This window comes from Rhamphochromis longiceps, linkage group LG15, assembly GCF_057381845.1.
Source record: "Rhamphochromis longiceps isolate RC_006_pf linkage group LG15, R_longiceps_female_GT1.1, whole genome shotgun sequence".
Taxonomy (NCBI): domain Eukaryota; kingdom Metazoa; phylum Chordata; class Actinopteri; order Cichliformes; family Cichlidae; genus Rhamphochromis; species Rhamphochromis longiceps.
This window is the reverse complement of record NC_140571.1, coordinates 8,747,408-8,764,740: the sequence shown is the minus strand read 5'-3', so window position 1 is coordinate 8,764,740 and position 17,333 is coordinate 8,747,408. Positions and strand designations below refer to the sequence as shown.

Sequence of the window (17,333 nt, the reverse complement as noted above, 5' to 3'; positions counted from 1 at the left end):
TCATGCATTATAAAGTTCTCTGCAGAGCAATTTATTGCTGTAAGTAGACTTTAGAGATGCATAGGGCCCCCGCAGCCACTAGGGGGCAATTTTTTCCACTTCACTAAAAAGCCAGGAAGTAGCACGGTCACGGTTTAATGTGGCTCCTTTAAAAATACAGCATCACTCTTCCTATGAATTTGCTCTGATTATCTACACATCAAAGAAGATGCTTATTTATTGTATTGTATGCTGTTTTGTTTTCTACTCATCTCATGTTGTTGTTTCCATATTCATGTGAGAGCTGGTTAAATGTATTTATTTATTTATTAGTTGGTAGGGGAGATCATATTTTATGTTATTATGTTTTCTATTGAAAAAATCTATTTCCTAAAATTAAAAAAAAACAACACATTTCTGAGGAAAATTATGCATCTTTTGCATTTATGGATTATTATTTACGTTTTATCTTTTTTTAACGTTTTCTTAAAGTTTAAACTTCTTTGGTTTGCTTGTTTTCCTCTAAACATGTAAAGGAAGAAAATTCCAGTAAGATCAAAATCCACTGTTTCTGAGGAGGATCAGTGTTTACACTGTGAAAATGTCCAATGGGAAATGTTGAATGACATTAAGAAGTACCCCACATGACGAGTTTATCTAACGACATGAATAAATGTGCATCTGTCCTTGAGATGTATTTGTCTGAATTGTGTCTGTGGGTCATAAAACGTGTTTTTCGCCGGTATTGGCAGGCCTGAATAATATCTAGGAGGCAACTTGTAGTTTCAGCTGTTAACTAAAGCTACAACAGGCAACTTAGCTGGCGCCACAGTGAGGCGCAGATGGGGCCTGCTGGTGTTAAATTCGCGTCGCGGGCTTATGACGTCCTCTTTACTCGCTGCTTATCTGCAGGAAAGGTGCGTTCCCTCAACTCCTGACACAATCGTCTGGATTAATCAAACATCCTAAGTTGTACATTCATAAGAGTTGGCGCTTTACAATGGATAATAACTTTTATATCACATTTCTTCTTCATTGCAGAACTTTTAGTTCACCATCCATCGCAAATCTACAATGGCCGAGGAAGGGTGAGCAAGACATTTCTGTATGATGACTTGATAATAAAAGTTACTTAAACGAGCCGTAGTTAAACTACAGCTGAAATTTGTTTAGGAGAGGATAGTGACCTTGTAAACATAAGCTTTTTGGTAACAGTGTGCTTTATAGCATAAAAGAGAATATTTCACATGAGACAAGTTGCTAGCTTAGCAGGGATAGAGGTTCAGTTATACTACCCCCACGCACGTAGCAATTTACTATAAAATTGAATTGAATAGCCCTTTATTGTCATTGTACATGTACAACGCAATTGTACAACACCAACTGTGTAGGAATAAAATGTAACAGGTCACCAGCCAGATAAATTGCAAACAGGAGAAATGTATACAGTCACAAGAAATGTGTGCAAAAATGAGAGAAAGGCACATAATAGAAAGCTCATAGATAAGTCATGTCCATAGTCCGGTCCAGGGGGCTAATGTTTAACAGGTTTATACAATCACACAATAGTAAATCTAGTTTAAAATTAACCTGAGATACTGATATGCGGCAGCTTCACTGACGTTTACAATTCCTCTTCCCTTTAATGATCACTAGTGTAATCACCTTGATCTTTGTTATATTGCTCTTCATATGTGAATACAGTCAAAGGGTTTAGAAGTAGTAGTCCTGCCTTTAGTGCAGCTATGTATGAAAAATATATGTGGAGTCTTAAACAGGCATGTTTTTCAGTAACTTGAAGTCTTCTCACTGATCTGAAGTATTTAAGGGCTTTGACATGCTAGCAGTAACTTATTTGAAACCTAGTGACAGTGTTGTGTAGAACACTGACTCAGTTGGCCTTTCTTCAGCTCAGATTTAAATGATTGAGAAGCCAAACATGTACACCTTGATGGAATATATCATGTCGTCAGCAGTCTGGCTGCAGTATTTACAACTAATTGTAACTTGGCAAGAGAGGAGTTCCAAACCGTCGTAGTCCAGTTTAGATGCAGGAAGGCTTGATAAACCTGGTATAGATTTAGGGTTTTAGTCTGGATATTATTCTGAAATTTCATTATTGTGTTTTTCTGCCAGCTGAGCTTTTGTGCATGACTGATGATCCCATCTTTTGTCGGATACCCCTTCACTCTACAATGAGTGAGACGCTCGCCGCTCTGACATGCCAAAAGCTCAGCTGAAGAGGCCCCAATTTCTTGTGCTCATCTTCCTCAAAATTTTTTGATTTTCTTTTATCTTACTTCCAACAGCAGTCCTGCCGGAGGTGTGATGGATGTCAACACCGCTCTCCCTGAAGTGCTCAAGACCGCACTCATCCATGATGGCCTAGCCCGCGGTATCCGTGAGGCTGCCAAGGCTCTGGACAAGTAAGTCTTAAACCTTTTAGAGAGCTTTAACTTAAAACGTCAGAGCCATCCTATCAGTTTAAAGTGTGAATGGTATAATGTAGTAGCCTTTTAATGTGAGTTCTTTTTTTTTTTTTTCCCCTGTTCTTTCATAGACGTCAGGCCCATCTCTGCGTCCTTGCTGCCAACTGCGATGAGCCCATGTACGTCAAGCTGGTGGAGGCCCTCTGCGCCGAGCATCAGATCAATCTCATCAAGGTACTGAATTTGCTTGGGTTTGGTTTGATGTTCATGGACAGTTGGACTGCGTTCTTCTATTTATTTTTTTTAAACCAGTTGCATAAAGTGAATGTAGCACTGCTGTATCGCTGATGACAATTTGGCTCCCTCTACTGAACACTGTGAGGAGATTGTTACCCAATTTCTGTCTGAGATACAGTTGAGCTTGGACTATAATGCACTATTCTACCCGTGCTTATTATTATTTTTACTGTGTTGACTTAAATTCATTCATGAAGTTGAAGTGACCTTTTAAACTCTGGCAGGTTGATGACAACAAGAAGCTTGGTGAGTGGGTTGGTCTGTGCAAGATCGACCGCGAGGGTAAACCACGCAAGGTGGTTGGCTGCAGCTGCGTCGTTGTTAAGGTAATTATGTTGCTTTCTTTCTTTGGCTAGTCTGAATTCACTTGATTAGCCTTTTGATCTATATAGGAAACCTTAAATGGGAATTCAATGAGATCCCTCTAACATAACAGCGAAAGAAACAGAGTTATGAGTTAGGACTATATTTGCCAGTCAAGTGCAGTTGCTGTGCCTCATGCCATGCAGCTGTTTAACTCCTGGCTAGAGAGGAGCCAGCGTACAAGCCCCGTCATCTGCCTGTGGTGTCCGGGGTCCCTAAGGATGGCTACATAGAGTACCAAATGACAGTAGGCAAAAAAGGTGCTATAAAGGCAATCCATGCAATTCCTCTTCCCTTTAATGATCACAATACAACTTTATTTGTCTAGCACATTTAAAACCAGAGGTAGCCAAAGTGCTTCACATCATCCAATAAAACAGTAGTAAAGTACAAAAGCAGATAGCAGAGAAGCTAGCAGGTGGAAGGCATTGATTAACCAAGTATACAAGTACGCAGATAAGCAAGCAAGACTTAACGATAAAAACAATATAGGCAAAGAAAGTACACTTAAAAGGCATGCTGTAGGAGGCCGGGAAGGCTAAGCTAAAAAGGTGGGGTTTCAATTGAGACTTGAAGGTCTGGATTGAATCAGACGTGTGAATAGTATGATAGTATTATAAGTAAGCAGTAGGATTTTGAAATCAATGCAGTGTTTAATTGGAGGCCAGTGAGAAATGGGGTGATAGACTCAAACCTACGATTACCAGTTAGAAGGCGAGCCACGGTGTCATCACTAGTGTAGTTATAAAATCAGGGTTGGTGTATTTAACTCAGTCTAAGCAGCATACCTATACCACAGCTGCAGTAAACATGTGTGCCTGAACTAAATGAAATTCAGAGGTGAGTTGTTGACACGGTGTAACAAGCTGATCACCTCCACACTGCATTGAGCCATAATTTATGACAAAGACTGAAACAAGTAGTGTTTAAATATATCTGGAGACATGTTAATTATAGCTCGTTATGTTTCCCTTGCGTAATAAACTTACATTTATTTCCAAATGGCTGTTTAATGTTTGCAGGCATACATGTCTGTGATGTTGGGCTCAGTTGACCTTAATTTTATTTATTTATCCCCCCTACAGGATTATGGCAAGGAGTCCCAGGCCAAGGATGTGATTGAGGAATACTTCAAGTCCAAGAAATGAAGTGTCAATAAAACAATGAAATGAAGCTCTGGAGTGTGTTATTGATTTGAGTTGCTTGGTTGGATATTGAGCATTATTTTACTGTGTACCAATCTTGTTGCTTGGTTAGTGCATCATTTCATGAGCTCTTTCTCCAAATTGAAAATTTCAGATTTATTTATTTATTTATTTTTAATTTTGAAAAAGCTCTTTGCCCTCTGGATAACATTGTTACTGCTTAGCCAGAAAACGTTGATGGTCAAGCAGCATGGATCCCAAATTTGTGAGTATGAACGAGTGAAACTTGAACCGTGCAATGCGCAGTTTTGAAATTCACACCATTGGAGCATCTAGTAAAAGTTCAAATCCTGGTGACCTTAACTTGACCTCAAGTTGAGTCCACTTACTATGATTTAGGCTCCATGGAGTGTTGCTGTCTCTTAGCTGGTTTGACTGAAAACTAAAAAGCCAGTCAGATAATGAACATTGTTGAAGCTTTCAAAACATCTTTAAAAACTTATATAAGTGTAATACTGAATGCCTCCCAATGTATTACATTGAACAGAGCTTTGAAATGTTAAAACGCAAACATCAAATGAACACTTAAATGGAACATTATCCAAGAAAGAATATAAAGGAATAACAGTTACGTAATTGGAGAGAAATGAAATAGTTGAGATGAATACCATCGAAGTAATTGGTTTTCTAGATTGTTCTATTTGCTATAGTACTAGTGTCAAAAAATGACATGAAAACCAGTTCTAATAAACAGCGCTTATGTATTATTGTTATTTATTTATTTATTTTTTACATAAAATGATGCATGTGAAATCCTTTTGCACGAGAAGCTTACCATTTACCTTGTGCAGCTTGGCAGGTTTGCATACGTTTCCTCAGGTTACAATCGAGTACACCAAAAAGCCAGACTATCACGAGTTTGTTGCATAATTCTTTTATCAAGTATGACTTGAAATATTTCAATCCTTTGATTTTGGAATTAATTATAATGGGTTATAACTCAAGGAAATCATACATCAAACCTGATAATTAGAATATTTCCTAAGATCATTAATTTATAATACAGAAATGCCCAGCTTCATTTAAATGGAACTCAATGGAGTCTCCTTTGCCTCAAATTACTGCATCAGTTTGTGGCCTTGCTGAGTTGATAATCAAAGTCCAGTTTGCTTTGACAGCAGCCTTCAGATTGTCTGTATTTTGGAGTCAGATTATTTTTCCATCTCTACAGAGAACACGTGTTCATGTTAGATTCAGTTGGGAAGGTTTGGTACTGCAAGCAGGAGCCAGGTTTTGCTGGAAAAAGGAAATTGGCATCTCTATAAAGATTGTAAGCAAATGGATGCATGAAGTGCTTTAAAATCTCCTGGTAAATGGTTGTATTGACTTTGGACTTGATAAAACATAATGGACCGACTACCATCAACACTAGTATTTGACATGAAAATCCAAATCATCAGACTGAAAAAACTTCACTGGGTGAATCTCCACTCTTCCTCCAGACTCGGGGACCTTAATTTTCAAACGAAAATCCCAAATTTACTTTACCCTCAGAGGTCCTTAGGGACATTTATTGTTTTTTGCATTTTTAATTTTAAACCATTTTCACTGTGTTGAGTGGAATATAGCCAAATTTGTCAAAGAATTTTCTTTTTAATTATATTTTATAATTGTGGTGTAAATTCATTGAATTAGCCTAAAATGGCTAAGCTACAGAAATGCATCCACCTTAGTCCCTTTGGACAAAAATGTCCCCATTGAAAACCATTATAAACGCTATTTTTTACCCCTAATTTATATTAACATTAACAAATGCAATTCTGGACTTAAGGGTTTTTCTGGGTAGTGGGGGGCTTAAATTTATAATTTTTTTATTTGACCAGTAGGTGGCGCCATTTTTTCACATTTAAAGCGTGCATCACTTTTCACCCTTTTTGCAATGGCTTATGCGTCACTTTTAATGCTGGATAATTGCAGGTGTGCTTTTTTAAAAAAAAAATAAAGGTCTTTTTGCCTAGAAAAAGAAAAAACTAATATGTCTGTGTCTTTTTCTAACTTTATAAAGAGTATTTCTATGTCCGAAGTCAGAAGTCTTTTCTCTCTGAAGTCCACACTTCAATATAAACAAATCAGACTTTTTCTTTTCTTCAAGCTCCGGTTGTTTACACAGGTGCACTCCAGCAGAGGTTATAAGAATAAACTTTAGCGGGGGTGGGTAGGCATTTTAGCGATGGCAGGCCGTTACAACACGCAAGAAGTTATCGACATCCTAATGCACTCTGATAGCGAGGATCTCCCCTCGCCACCGGCCGAGGAAGACTCCTCATCACCCGCCACCCTTTCCGGGGATGACACGGATAATACCTCCGTGCACACGGATCAGCTGGAGTCCTCCTCTTCCTCTTCCTCTGACAGCGAAGAGGAGACGCACGACGAAGCAGGATGGACCACGAAAAACGGGAAGCTTGTTTGGTCCCCCACGAATGAAGAGACGCTGCGCTACTTGCCAGCAGCCACGGGGCTAATTCCCGGACCTACACACTACGCCGTCGCCCGGATAATTGACCCGATCTCGAGCTTTATGTTGTTTTTGACAGACGAGATCGTGCAGCATATTGTTGTTATGACTAACCAACACGGCAGACGGACACTGGACGCCTGGCGGGATTTGGATGCGGACGAAATCCGGGCTTATGTGGGGCTCATCGTTTTGGCCGGAGTTTACCGGTCAAAACATGAATCTACCGTCAGCCTGTGGAGCGAAAAATCGGGACGCAGCATTTTCCGGGCAACGATGTCACACAAACGGTTTCGTCAGATCTCCAGGGCAATGAGATTTGACGACAAGCTCTCCCGACCAAGACGCCAAGATGACAGGTTGGCTGCATTCCGCCAGGTATGGGACCAAGGTGGATGCATTTTTTAAGGATCTCCAAGGGTTAATCTGAAAAGATGACTTGAGACCACAGAGCAGCAGTCCATTTCTTTTCCTCCTCAGCTCAAGTAAGATGCCCCTCGCATTTCTGGTTCAGCAGTGGTTTGACATGAGGAATGTGACATTTGTAGCCTCTTTCCATCTGGTGTCTCCTGCACTGACACCAGCCTCGGTCCACTCCTTGTGATGCTCACCCAAGTTGTTGACAATGCCCTCAAGGCAGCGGGCATCCCCATTGCTTGTGCACCTTTTCCTACGACAACTTTCCTTTCCAGTCAGTTTTCCATGAATATCTGTTGATACAGCACTGTGAACCAGCCTTTCAACAGTGACTTTCTGTGGCTTACCCTTCTTATGGAAGGTGTTAATGATCATGACCCGGAGAACTGTCAAGTCAGCCGTCTTCCTTAAGGTTGTGGGTACTTGAGCAGACCAAAAGAGTGTTTATACTGCTTGAAATCAAGTATTCTGATGGTTTTTATGAGCTATAAATAAACCGTAATCAAATTAAAACAAAGGCCTAGAATTCTCCAATGTACATAAAATGGATATTGAATATGGGACAGTTATTATTCTGAATTTAGAAAAAAAAATCAAAATATTCTATTGTTTGTCATCTCTCTCAGTACATCAGCAGAATAGGAAATCGTACCTGTGTGGTGTGTGTTTGTTTTTTGGGTTTTCATGTTTTTTTAAGCAAAAACCATGAAAATAACCTTAAGAGGAGTCAGGTATGCAGTATAAGGTTCAAAGGCAATCTGTTCAGGTAGAGCACAATAGGGATGTTAAACTCTTTAGGCTCAGTGTGCTCACTAACAGATTGCTCTCCCTTCTTATTATAGCCCTGTCATTTTGTGACTTTAGTTTCAGAGTATCACAGGTTGTGCTAAGGATCTTGTTTCTTTTATGAAAGAAGATGCATAGGTCATGTGGATAAGTTTTCTCCTTTATATCTACATACATAGACATTTCTGAATAAAGAAAAGACATTCAAACACATTAAGGCACAACACATCATGACGCACATCTTCAAGCCCCACCCACCAGAAAGAAAACAAAATACAAAAACCAGAAGGAAAAAACAAAAGAGCCTCAAAATTTCCAATTATTTGACCAAAAAGAAAAAGAAAAACAACCCCAAAACCCTACCACTGTCGTGTAAGTTTATTGTAAATAATTTACACAAATTTCTACCACAGACTGCATTCTTTTGTCGTGATTATTATACCACTGGGAACAAAACCCTTACAAAAAAAGCTGTTATCCCAGTATACATGATATGGTCTGTACAGAGAAGCCTTCAAATTAATGCATAGCCAATGATCTTCCCCCCCAAGTGATGCCACAAGTCCTCATTTCCACCTGGGTGCTCTGACCACAAACTAGATCTCAAGGGAAAAAAAATATCCTCCCAGTCCAAGGAAGGTCTTAAGCCTTGACAGTTTTAGCCTGCTACAGCTGCAAGAACAGCAGACTGGATTTTCAGAGGTCTGTCCCCAGCATCAGGACCAGGGGGGCTGAGCAAGGATGTGTCGGATAGCCTTTTCCTAATCCCACTTTCCTCTTCTTTACCTCCTTTAACCTCTTAAGACCGTTACGAGTTTGTAAATCCAGACATTCAAAAACAAGACAGGAAACGAAAGTAATCACAGAAACACTTGCAGTGTCGTGTGTTCTTAAATAGTTATACAAAAGAAAGGGGCTGCCTGGCTGACCGTGTCCATGTGACAATGCAATGAGTCCATATTGCTATAATAGTTACAGGTACTCAAACTCCAGTGCTTGGTGTAATGCCAGCAGGTCAGAGTGACTTGATATCCTCCAGAAAGGCATGTTGTGCTGCGGAGTGGACACACATCATTAAAATCAGACGTACAATTATCACTGTTGCACACCACCACCGCCTAACCACATGCAAGCTACACTACTGTAGCTTGTAGCTGCACTGCAAACAAAAATCCATGCATTTCTAAGGCTTTAAGACAAAGGGTGGCATTTTGGGAATTATGCTTATCCTTCTGTTCAGAAGGTTACATCAGATGACATAATTTATATCACTCATCTCTCCCCTCTTGGTGAAGCTACAGCCAGCGGTTCGTCAGTTTAGCTTAGCATAAAAATTTTAAAAATAGGTACCTTAGCCTTAAAAAAAGCACAAAAATCTACAAAGGGCAATTCTCAATATCACCAACTTAATTGTAACATATATGTATCAGCAATAATATGTACAAAGAACTTTAAAAAATGTATGAAGGATAACAAGATTTGTGCTGATGATGTTAGCCTCTACTTTGACTGATGCTAGCCTCTACTTTGAAACACTCATATAACCCATAGAAAATCCCTGCAGCTGTTGTTTTTGACTTTTGTTTTCATTATAATAAAATCAACAAGATATAACTAAATTGGTGAGCTGTAAAGACTAAGAAATTTTTACTTTTTAAAACACCAGTTTCCCCAATGTTTCCAGCCTTTATGCTAAGGTAATTTAACTTTTTGCTGACTGTAGCTTGAAGTCAATAGTTTCCTAAAAAGCTTTAACAGTAGTGCCAAAATTGTATGTGGGAAGTTTTTACATCCTGTTCTACATTTTATTATGTTTTAGACTAATCTTGAAATGAATTCAGTTTTTTTCTAAACACAGTCTACACATAATACTCCACAATAACAAAACAGAGTTTTCAGAGTCCTGTGATACTGTACTAAAATTAGAGACAGAAACATTGTCTTCATGCGTAACCCCAAAAAACTGTTGGGTCACTCTGTGAAATGTGAATAAAAACAGAATGCAATGATTTGCAAATCTCATAAACCCATATTTTAATAAAGATATTAAACTGAGAAAATATACCATTTTATGAGAAATGTTGGCTTATTTGAAGGTGACGGCAGCGGAATATCACAAAAAAGTTTGGATGGGGTCAAGAAAAGCCTAAAAGTGGTGCTAAAACAAATATCTAGATGAAGAGTTTGCTACTTATCAGGTTAACTTGAGGCAGGCCATTAAGATGATTGGGTATGAAAAGAGCATCAGGTTGAATTCAGTTTTATTTATAAAGCACCAAATCACAGCAACAGTTGCCTCAAGGTGCTTTTTATTGTACAATATTTAATATGTGCATTGAAGGAGACATCCTGGTCAAAAAAGACTCCAAGACTCATCCCAGTGTTACTGGAGGCCAAGGTAAAGCCATCCAGAGTAAGCATCTGGTTAGACACTGTATCTTTAAGATTTTTAGTACAATAACCTCAGTTTTGGAAGTGGAAAACTGTTCTGCAGTCAGATGAATCAAAATTTTGGTAAAATGGATTCAAGAGTGTTCAGTTCGAAAGCCTAAATTTCTGATGCTATGACACTGGACTGTGTGAAAGGAACAACATTCCTTTCCCAAAGGTCCAGGAGCTGGTTTCCTCAGTTCCCAGACATTTACAGACTGTCGTTAAAAGAAAAGGGGATGCTACAGAGGTAAACATGACCCCTGTGTTGTGAATAGACTGATGACCCAGTGTCAGATAAGTGGCAGAAGATTGATGGATGGATGAATGGATGGATGATAACAAACCTGTTGTTATGACACTCACAGTTGTGGCGCTTCCTACTTTTATTAAATGTTCTCCTTGTTTCAGCCAAACTCCGTAACTGGGACGGAGGCCATGTAACTAAGAACCCAGTAGTCACTATGAATAAAATCCTTTGTAGGGATGGGAGAAACATTCATTAAGACAGTAATCCAATCTGATCTAAAATAAAGACAGACGCATGGAGGAAACTAGGCACTGGGCATCACCTCATTAATTCCAATCCTACAGTCAAAGACAGAGGTGGCAGCATTATGCTCCATCAGTAATTTTCTGTCAAGTACTGGGAAACCAGTAAGGATAGAGGGAATGATGAAGGCAGAAAATATAGAGAAATCCTGAGTGAAAACCTTTGTCAGAGTGCTCAGGATTATATTTCAGCAGGAAAAAAAGGCCCTAGTGCAATGCCAAAAAAGCACAGGAGTGGCTCTGGGAAAACTCCTGGACTGACCCAGCCAGAGTCCAGACCTAAACACCTCTGGAGAGTCCTGAAAATGTCTGACTGAGCTGGCTGATGTTTAACAATTTTGCTAAGGAGAACTGGAGAAATCTTCAAATGAAAGCTTGAAGGTTCATTTCCGCTCGCTGCTGCCAAAGGAGCTTTAACACAAGTGAAGGGTAGTCATGCAAATGGGTTATTCCAGGTTTTTATTCTTAATAACTTGACAAAACACTTCAAAATCCTATTATACTAGGTTCTTGTGGAGTATTGTGTGTAGACTGATGGGGGCCAGGAGGGGGACTGAACCAATTTTAAGATGATGCTAATGTTGAAAACCATCCAAATCCAATGTATTTAGTGCTCAGTAAGAAAGTTAAAAAAAAAAAAGAGTATATCCCAAAATGCAAAGCCATCTTTTAACAACCCCAGCACCCAGCACGATGAATGAAACCCAAAGCTGTAGAAGAGAGGATTAAGAAAATATTCTGGTGTAGCAAACTTAAAATAGATCACTACTTATCTCCCTTTTTTTTGTTATACAACTACAACATCAGTTAAAAACACATAACAGGAGACACGTCACAGGATACGGCAGGATCATTGCTCTGAACAAATGAGGCCGTTCACAGCCCAGTCAGCGTGTACATTTACACAGCCATTCATTACACAATTGCAGATGCCAATGTCAATCTAATAAAAATCTGTTATTGACACAAATTTGGAATAGCTGACGCTGAAAAAGCTGGTGCAAAAATATCCATCAGCAGCTGAGGCTCATTCTCAAATTTTCACTCTGACGGCTGCAAAAGTCTCCTGTCACCCCATGAAAAAAACAAAACAAAAACCAAAGCAAGTAGACCAGAAAAAGTAAAGGACCAACACAAAACTGCAGCAGCAAAGAAAGGCGGGCTTCGTCCAATCAGAGCACACGCTGTGCTGAGTAGGCGGGGGTCACGGTGAGGTTGCGGGTCCATTACCTTTTTGGCCGCCTGTTCCTCTTCCACACCGTCCCCAATTACAACATACACTACTTTCCTGCCAAACCTTTGCATTATGCGTTCAAAGCAACTCTCTTTTCCTGCAAAAAACAAATAAACAAGGGGGAGGAAGGAGGGTCACATGGTCAGAGGGGTCAAAGTTCAGGTGTCATTTGTTTACCTGGCTGGCGGCATGCTCTTCATCCTTTCCATCGCCAATCACAACATATGTAATGTTTGTGCCAAAGCGGGAGACTATACGCTCAAAACAGCTTTCTTTGCCTGGAGACAAACAAATGGCTTTCACAGGTTTTTCCTTTGTTTAGATTGAAATAAAACACAGGAAGAGGTAGAGCTGTGCGTACTAGGGTGAAGTGAACACACACACAAACACACAAGATGGTGTCTAGTGATTTAATAGTTAAAAATAGCGTACCCAGAAGTGGCGTGGCATCTGACCTTAAACACTAGTTTTTAAAGATATCAGATTGTTACATCTGTTTGAATCAAGGCATATCACATAGTGACACACACATACATTTCCTGAGTGTTGTATCTTTCTACCCAAACCCCAGTCTGAGTTGTTTTGTTTCCACTCTTCAATAAGTCAGCACTGGCCATGGTTGCGGTACACTGTCACAACCAGCTGAGGTTAGAGTCCGTTCAGAGTGTAGACGTGCAGCCTGAGCGACATGTGTGTCGAGGCCAGATCGGGAACGCACGAGCTGAGTGCGGATATAATGCTGGAAGAATACTGTAAGTGTGGGGATAAGTAAGTCATACTAAAGACACTCAACACCCACACAGGTGACTTCGCCTAATGTGGCAAATGAAACATCTGCTGGGTGGAGCTGTGTTTCGGATTGTGTGACGTCATCCACCTCAAAAAGATCATCTTCCCTTTCAATCAAAATCATTGACATTAGTAGTATAAGAGCACACGTTTAAATTAGTCTTGAGTCACCCCTTACTTGCTTCTATCTATCCAGATTATCTTGCAGTTTGTTTAGCAATGGTCTCGATATTTATTTATTTTTTGCAGCTTTTTCATCATTTTCAGTCGAGTTCTTATATCTGATCATTTTCACAGGGATGATTTTTTTGCTTGTTAAGCCATTTAACATCTTAACACTGACCTATGAGTCATTCAAGCATAAAAAAAAGGAAAGGATGCAGTAAAAGCATACCTGGATTTAAAACACCCACACACACACACACTCTATTGACGGAGAGGGGGAGATTTGAATGTCTTTAAGAAGCCTGGAGAACTATTCCTGATGACTGCTCAAGGAATCTACCAGAAAGCCTAAATAAGAGAGTCCAGGCTGTGTATAAAAGTGGTCATATTAAACACTGACTTTCAAACTTGTGTGAATTGTACAAATGGACTGTTTTCCCGTGTGTGTTTACGCATGTTTTAATAAATCATTGCACCTATTTCCCATTTTCCTAGAAAAACAAAGATATGAGGAGTGACTCAAGTCTTTTGCACAGTACTGTATCTATCCAGTTACTATTTTATGACTTCTATTCCACAATATATTGTATTATTTAATTCAGTCCATGAATGAAATCATTAATTTAGTCTTTGTTTTAAATTCATGGACTGTGTACAGATGCGTGTGTTTACGTGTGCTTACCTATTTTTGTTGCACTGTAAATGTTCTCAATAGGAAAAACAGATCCCAGACTATATAAGAGAACTTTGGCCAGCGCTGGTATGAGCTGTGTTGTGGTCACCAACACATTTACACAGTTACTCCTGAGGGACAAAGAGAAAGAATAGGCCATATTATGCACAGTGGAGGTGGGTAGGTAAATGCATGAATAGATTCCCGAGTGCCTCTAGTGTCCACTGGTGCTCAGGTCCAACCCTAACTCTTAACCACGGAAATCAAAGGAAGAGAGGACTAGAAGAGACATTGCCATCTGTGTAAATCGTGGAAATAAAATGGAAAGTGGCACCTGGAGCTGATTATGGACAGGGACTTGAGTGCGTGGGTGAGCCAGGAGTCAGTCAGAGCTTCCACCTCAGCTCTGAGCTGCAGCCAGGCGTCTCTCTTAGCAGGACCCAGCAGACCTAAAACACAGCACCAACTTCTTTACTCTATAAGCACTCTACAATGCACTCCAATTTTGTTTGAGCATTAAAAAATAAGCTGTATTTGCTGTATTTGTATCTGTGTCTATACTGTTCCACTATTTCATTGCACAGTGTTCCCTGTGACAGCAAGGGACTATTCTATTCTTCTATTCTGTTATTAATTAACTTTAATATTTAAATAGTCCTATACAAAGTTAAACCCCCCCAAAACAAAACAGTTTTTTAACATCTAATAGATGATCAGGACTGAATGCTCCCCCCTTTCCCAGACAGAGTGTGAATATAATTTTAGAACATTTCAACTCCTGTAGAGTTTAACTAAAGTAAAACTCATTTTCAACTCCGTTCTGAGTCTATTCTGATTGGCTTACCCCCCACATTGTTTTTGTACGTGCTATACAACTCTTTGACTCGTCGGTAGCGGAAGGCCAGTTTCCTCATCCAGTCGACTCCACCGCGGACGCCCGTAGCCAGGCACAGGTTTGCGCTGGTTGCAGCTGCATGGAAGCCATCAGTTGCAAAACTGTAAGTACTGTCAATAATAATAATAATATGTTTTATTTGGAAATCTGCTCTGGTAGAAAAAAAACAAGATGGTTATTTGTATTTTGGTATTGGTATCACAAACACAACGGCAAGCATTTATTTGTAAGAATGCAGTTAAGTATCATCTACATACTTTTAAAATTTTAGTCATCAAGTTAATATTAAAACACAAACTGGACAAATGTTGTTAATGTTTATCTGAATATATGATCTACAGAAATGAATGAATACTACAACTTTACACAAAAGTTAATTTTTAAATAATCACCTTAAGTCCTGGCCATTGTCATCTGATGACACGTCATCAATATGCACCTGATCACATTCCTGTATACAGATACACATAAAAATAACAATTATTGCAAGCACAATGTGCCGAAGATAGAATATAGACATGTTGTGACATTTACAGTATGTTAACTTCATTTTCACCACTAGAGGGCAGCAGTTGTATCTAACTGGGTAATGGTTTGGACCTCAGGCTTCCTCCCACAGCCCAAAGTCATTATGTTAATTCAATTCAGTTCTATTCAGATTTTATTCCTATAGCACATTTAAAAGCAACAGAGTTGACCAAAGTGCTTCACAATTAGTTAAGAACAAGAGAAAACAATAGAGAAACAAATACAGATAAACGAGAAGACGATGTATTAACTTAAAAGTCAAAAGTTAAGATAACTGTTGATTGGAAATTGGCTTTAGATGTGACTGTGAGCACGAATTTTGACAGTGGTGTCCCCTACCGTTTGCTCAGTCCAAGCTGGTGTATGATAAGGTGTGTATATCAAATCAGTGGAACAATGACATTCTCAACATTACGCTTTGTGCAAAAGCTAAAGACGGAGCAAAAACTGTTGACAATGTTAACAGCTGTGACTCACCTCCAGGTCATTAAAAAATAAGTGTGTGTCAGCCAAGTTGAAGATCATCTCTTCCATCCTCAGACCCAGTGTTACTGCCATGGGAGGGTCCTAAGAGAAGAGGAAGATAACATCATCATGACATCAACATGACAACAAATTTCCAGAGTTAATACTTACTTCCACCTCAAAAACCATTTTAGACCCCCCACCCTCAACAAACCCCTATTTGTATACTTGGTACGTTCCGCTCATCACTGCAGACGCTGACAGACAGGTTGCACTTGTTCTGTCCCATCAGCATTCCTTACGTTTTGAGGGGGGGGAGAGAGCAAGATTGTGTCCCTCCATGTGTGTGTGTTGCAAATTGTAGGTGCCCTCAAAGGGAGATGCCTGGAGTGTATGTGGTGTGTGAATGGTTTGTGTGTGTCTATGTGTGTGTGTGTGTGTGTGTGTGTGTGTGTGTGTGTGTGTGTGTGTGTGTGTGTGTGTGTGTGTGTGCGGGCGTTCTGGAGAACGCGGCCTGCACTGCCAGGCTAGCGCTCAGCTGCAAAAACTATCATCTGTGATAGGTCAGCAAGGGTCGACAGCTTGCCGCACGATTCGCTGACGCTGTCAGACGACCAGAATAGAAAGAAACTAACAGGAAGGAGAGCGAAAGTGAGCAGGCGAGGTGCTCAGGCACGGAAAGCGAGAGAAACTGGCGGCATTCATGAATGTCAGAAAGTGCAAAAGGATGTGCATCTTAAATCAGAAATTTGCTAACGGTGAGGAAGACTGAGGACGATCGCCTAAAGTCTTTTTCATTTAATCAAAACTGTCACCACATATACTTATGAGTTCTGTACCATAACAACACATGTTACTGAAATTTGTTATCTCTGACACACAGTGAACGACAGAGATTGAAGAGCATCTGTTAAATCTCCACTATGACTCATCACTGGCTATATTCTACGCACATACAAAAGTCAATAACTCCTACTTGTTATTGCTAAATAACTATTATAATATTACTGCACAAAAATCCAGATGCACTCTTCACCTTCGCTGGTATCACTTAAGCTCTGGAAACTCAACACTTCCTCATGATGTGAGCAGCATACTAAGTATAGTAAGAAACAGAGAGTGAGATTGGCTTGTGCGATAAAGACGTCTATGCTTGTATTGACAAAAAGGCAAAACATCATTTGGAGCAGCTGTATCCTCAAAGCTCCATGAGAGGGGCACTTAGGTCTTGTGGTTTCTATGTTAATAGTGTAAACACTATTTTGGGTGAGGTGTGAACAGACACAGCTGCTGCTATATTTCTCAAGGGCAGCGGCAGAAAACGAGGTGAAAAAAATTCTCTCGCAAATATTTTCAGGCAAATATTAGGAGGCATATCCTTTTTTTTTTAATGCCGATGATTTGCCAGTTGTCATGAGCCATGCGGGTAATCTGACGTGGCGTGCTATGAGAGGGTACATTAAACCCCGATTTGAGTTCTTGGAAACATCTAATTCACTAGTTTGCAAGTCAAGACAAATGCAAAACCTCACTTCTTGATATTACCATTCAATTCAGTGCTTCTCTACAGAAAATACAACACAAAGAGGCTGAATTATCCATCAAGACCACGTGTGCCCTCGCTCTAAACATGGCATTTTACAACTCACCAGGGCCTGTCTTATGCCC

General features: G+C 39.8%; 2 protein-coding genes and 2 non-coding genes across 10 annotated transcripts in view; 3 read left to right on the top strand and 1 right to left on the bottom strand.

The window, feature by feature from the left end:
- Window positions 1–800: 800 nt before the first annotated feature.
- On the top strand, window positions 801–4,241 carry rps12 (ribosomal protein S12). 2 transcript variants are annotated; one of them, XM_085383174.1, is made up of 6 exons: window positions 801–896; window positions 1,021–1,067; window positions 2,289–2,405; window positions 2,540–2,642; window positions 2,930–3,031; window positions 4,154–4,241. In XM_085383174.1, the coding sequence occupies exons 2-6, from the start codon at window positions 1,054–1,056 to the stop codon at window positions 4,214–4,216; spliced, it is 399 nt and encodes a 132-aa protein (XP_085239300.1). In that variant the 5' UTR covers window positions 801–896; window positions 1,021–1,053; the 3' UTR covers window positions 4,217–4,241. The 2 variants fall into 2 exon arrangements, with proteins under 2 accessions (XP_085239300.1, XP_085239301.1); XM_085383175.1 differs by lacking the exon at window positions 801–896 and having other exon boundaries at window positions 2,292–2,405.
- LOC146652011 (small nucleolar RNA SNORD101) lies at window positions 2,128–2,204 on the top strand. Its single transcript, XR_014907784.1, has one exon. It is a non-coding gene; the product is annotated as a small nucleolar RNA SNORD101 (small nucleolar RNA).
- On the top strand, window positions 2,746–2,822 carry LOC146652010 (small nucleolar RNA SNORD100). Its single transcript, XR_014907787.1, has one exon. It is a non-coding gene; the product is annotated as a small nucleolar RNA SNORD100 (small nucleolar RNA).
- Window positions 4,242–4,697: 456 nt separating the features above from the next.
- eya4 (EYA transcriptional coactivator and phosphatase 4) overlaps window positions 4,698–17,333 on the bottom strand; it is a 54,050-nt gene continuing 41,414 nt past the window's right edge. For 3 of the 6 annotated variants that reach the window (XM_085383168.1, XM_085383170.1, XM_085383171.1), the window contains 7 exons: window positions 15,678–15,767; window positions 15,065–15,123; window positions 14,622–14,782; window positions 14,112–14,226; window positions 13,787–13,908; window positions 12,147–12,247; window positions 4,700–8,987 (listed from right to left, as the gene is read on the bottom strand). In XM_085383168.1, coding sequence (XP_085239294.1) covers window positions 8,907–8,987; window positions 12,147–12,247; window positions 13,787–13,908; window positions 14,112–14,226; window positions 14,622–14,782; window positions 15,065–15,123; window positions 15,678–15,767 — 729 coding nt within the window. In that variant the 3' untranslated portion in view covers window positions 4,700–8,906. Of the gene's footprint in view, window positions 8,988–12,146; window positions 12,248–12,327; window positions 12,429–13,786; window positions 13,909–14,111; window positions 14,227–14,621; window positions 14,783–15,064; window positions 15,124–15,677; window positions 15,768–17,333 lie in introns of all 6 variants that reach the window. The other 3 variants (XR_014907712.1, XM_085383169.1, XM_085383172.1) reach the window with 3 other exon arrangements.

What these genes read in the sequence shown, in the direction of transcription:
- rps12 (XM_085383174.1), top strand. An exon ending in ATCAGATCAATCTCATCAAG is followed by an intron (nt 2,643 to 2,929) that starts GTACTGAATTTG and finishes AAACTCTGGCAG; the next exon opens with GTTGATGACAACAAGAAGCT. An exon ending in GCAGCTGCGTCGTTGTTAAG is followed by an intron (nt 3,032 to 4,153) that starts GTAATTATGTTG and finishes TCCCCCCTACAG; the next exon opens with GATTATGGCAAGGAGTCCCA.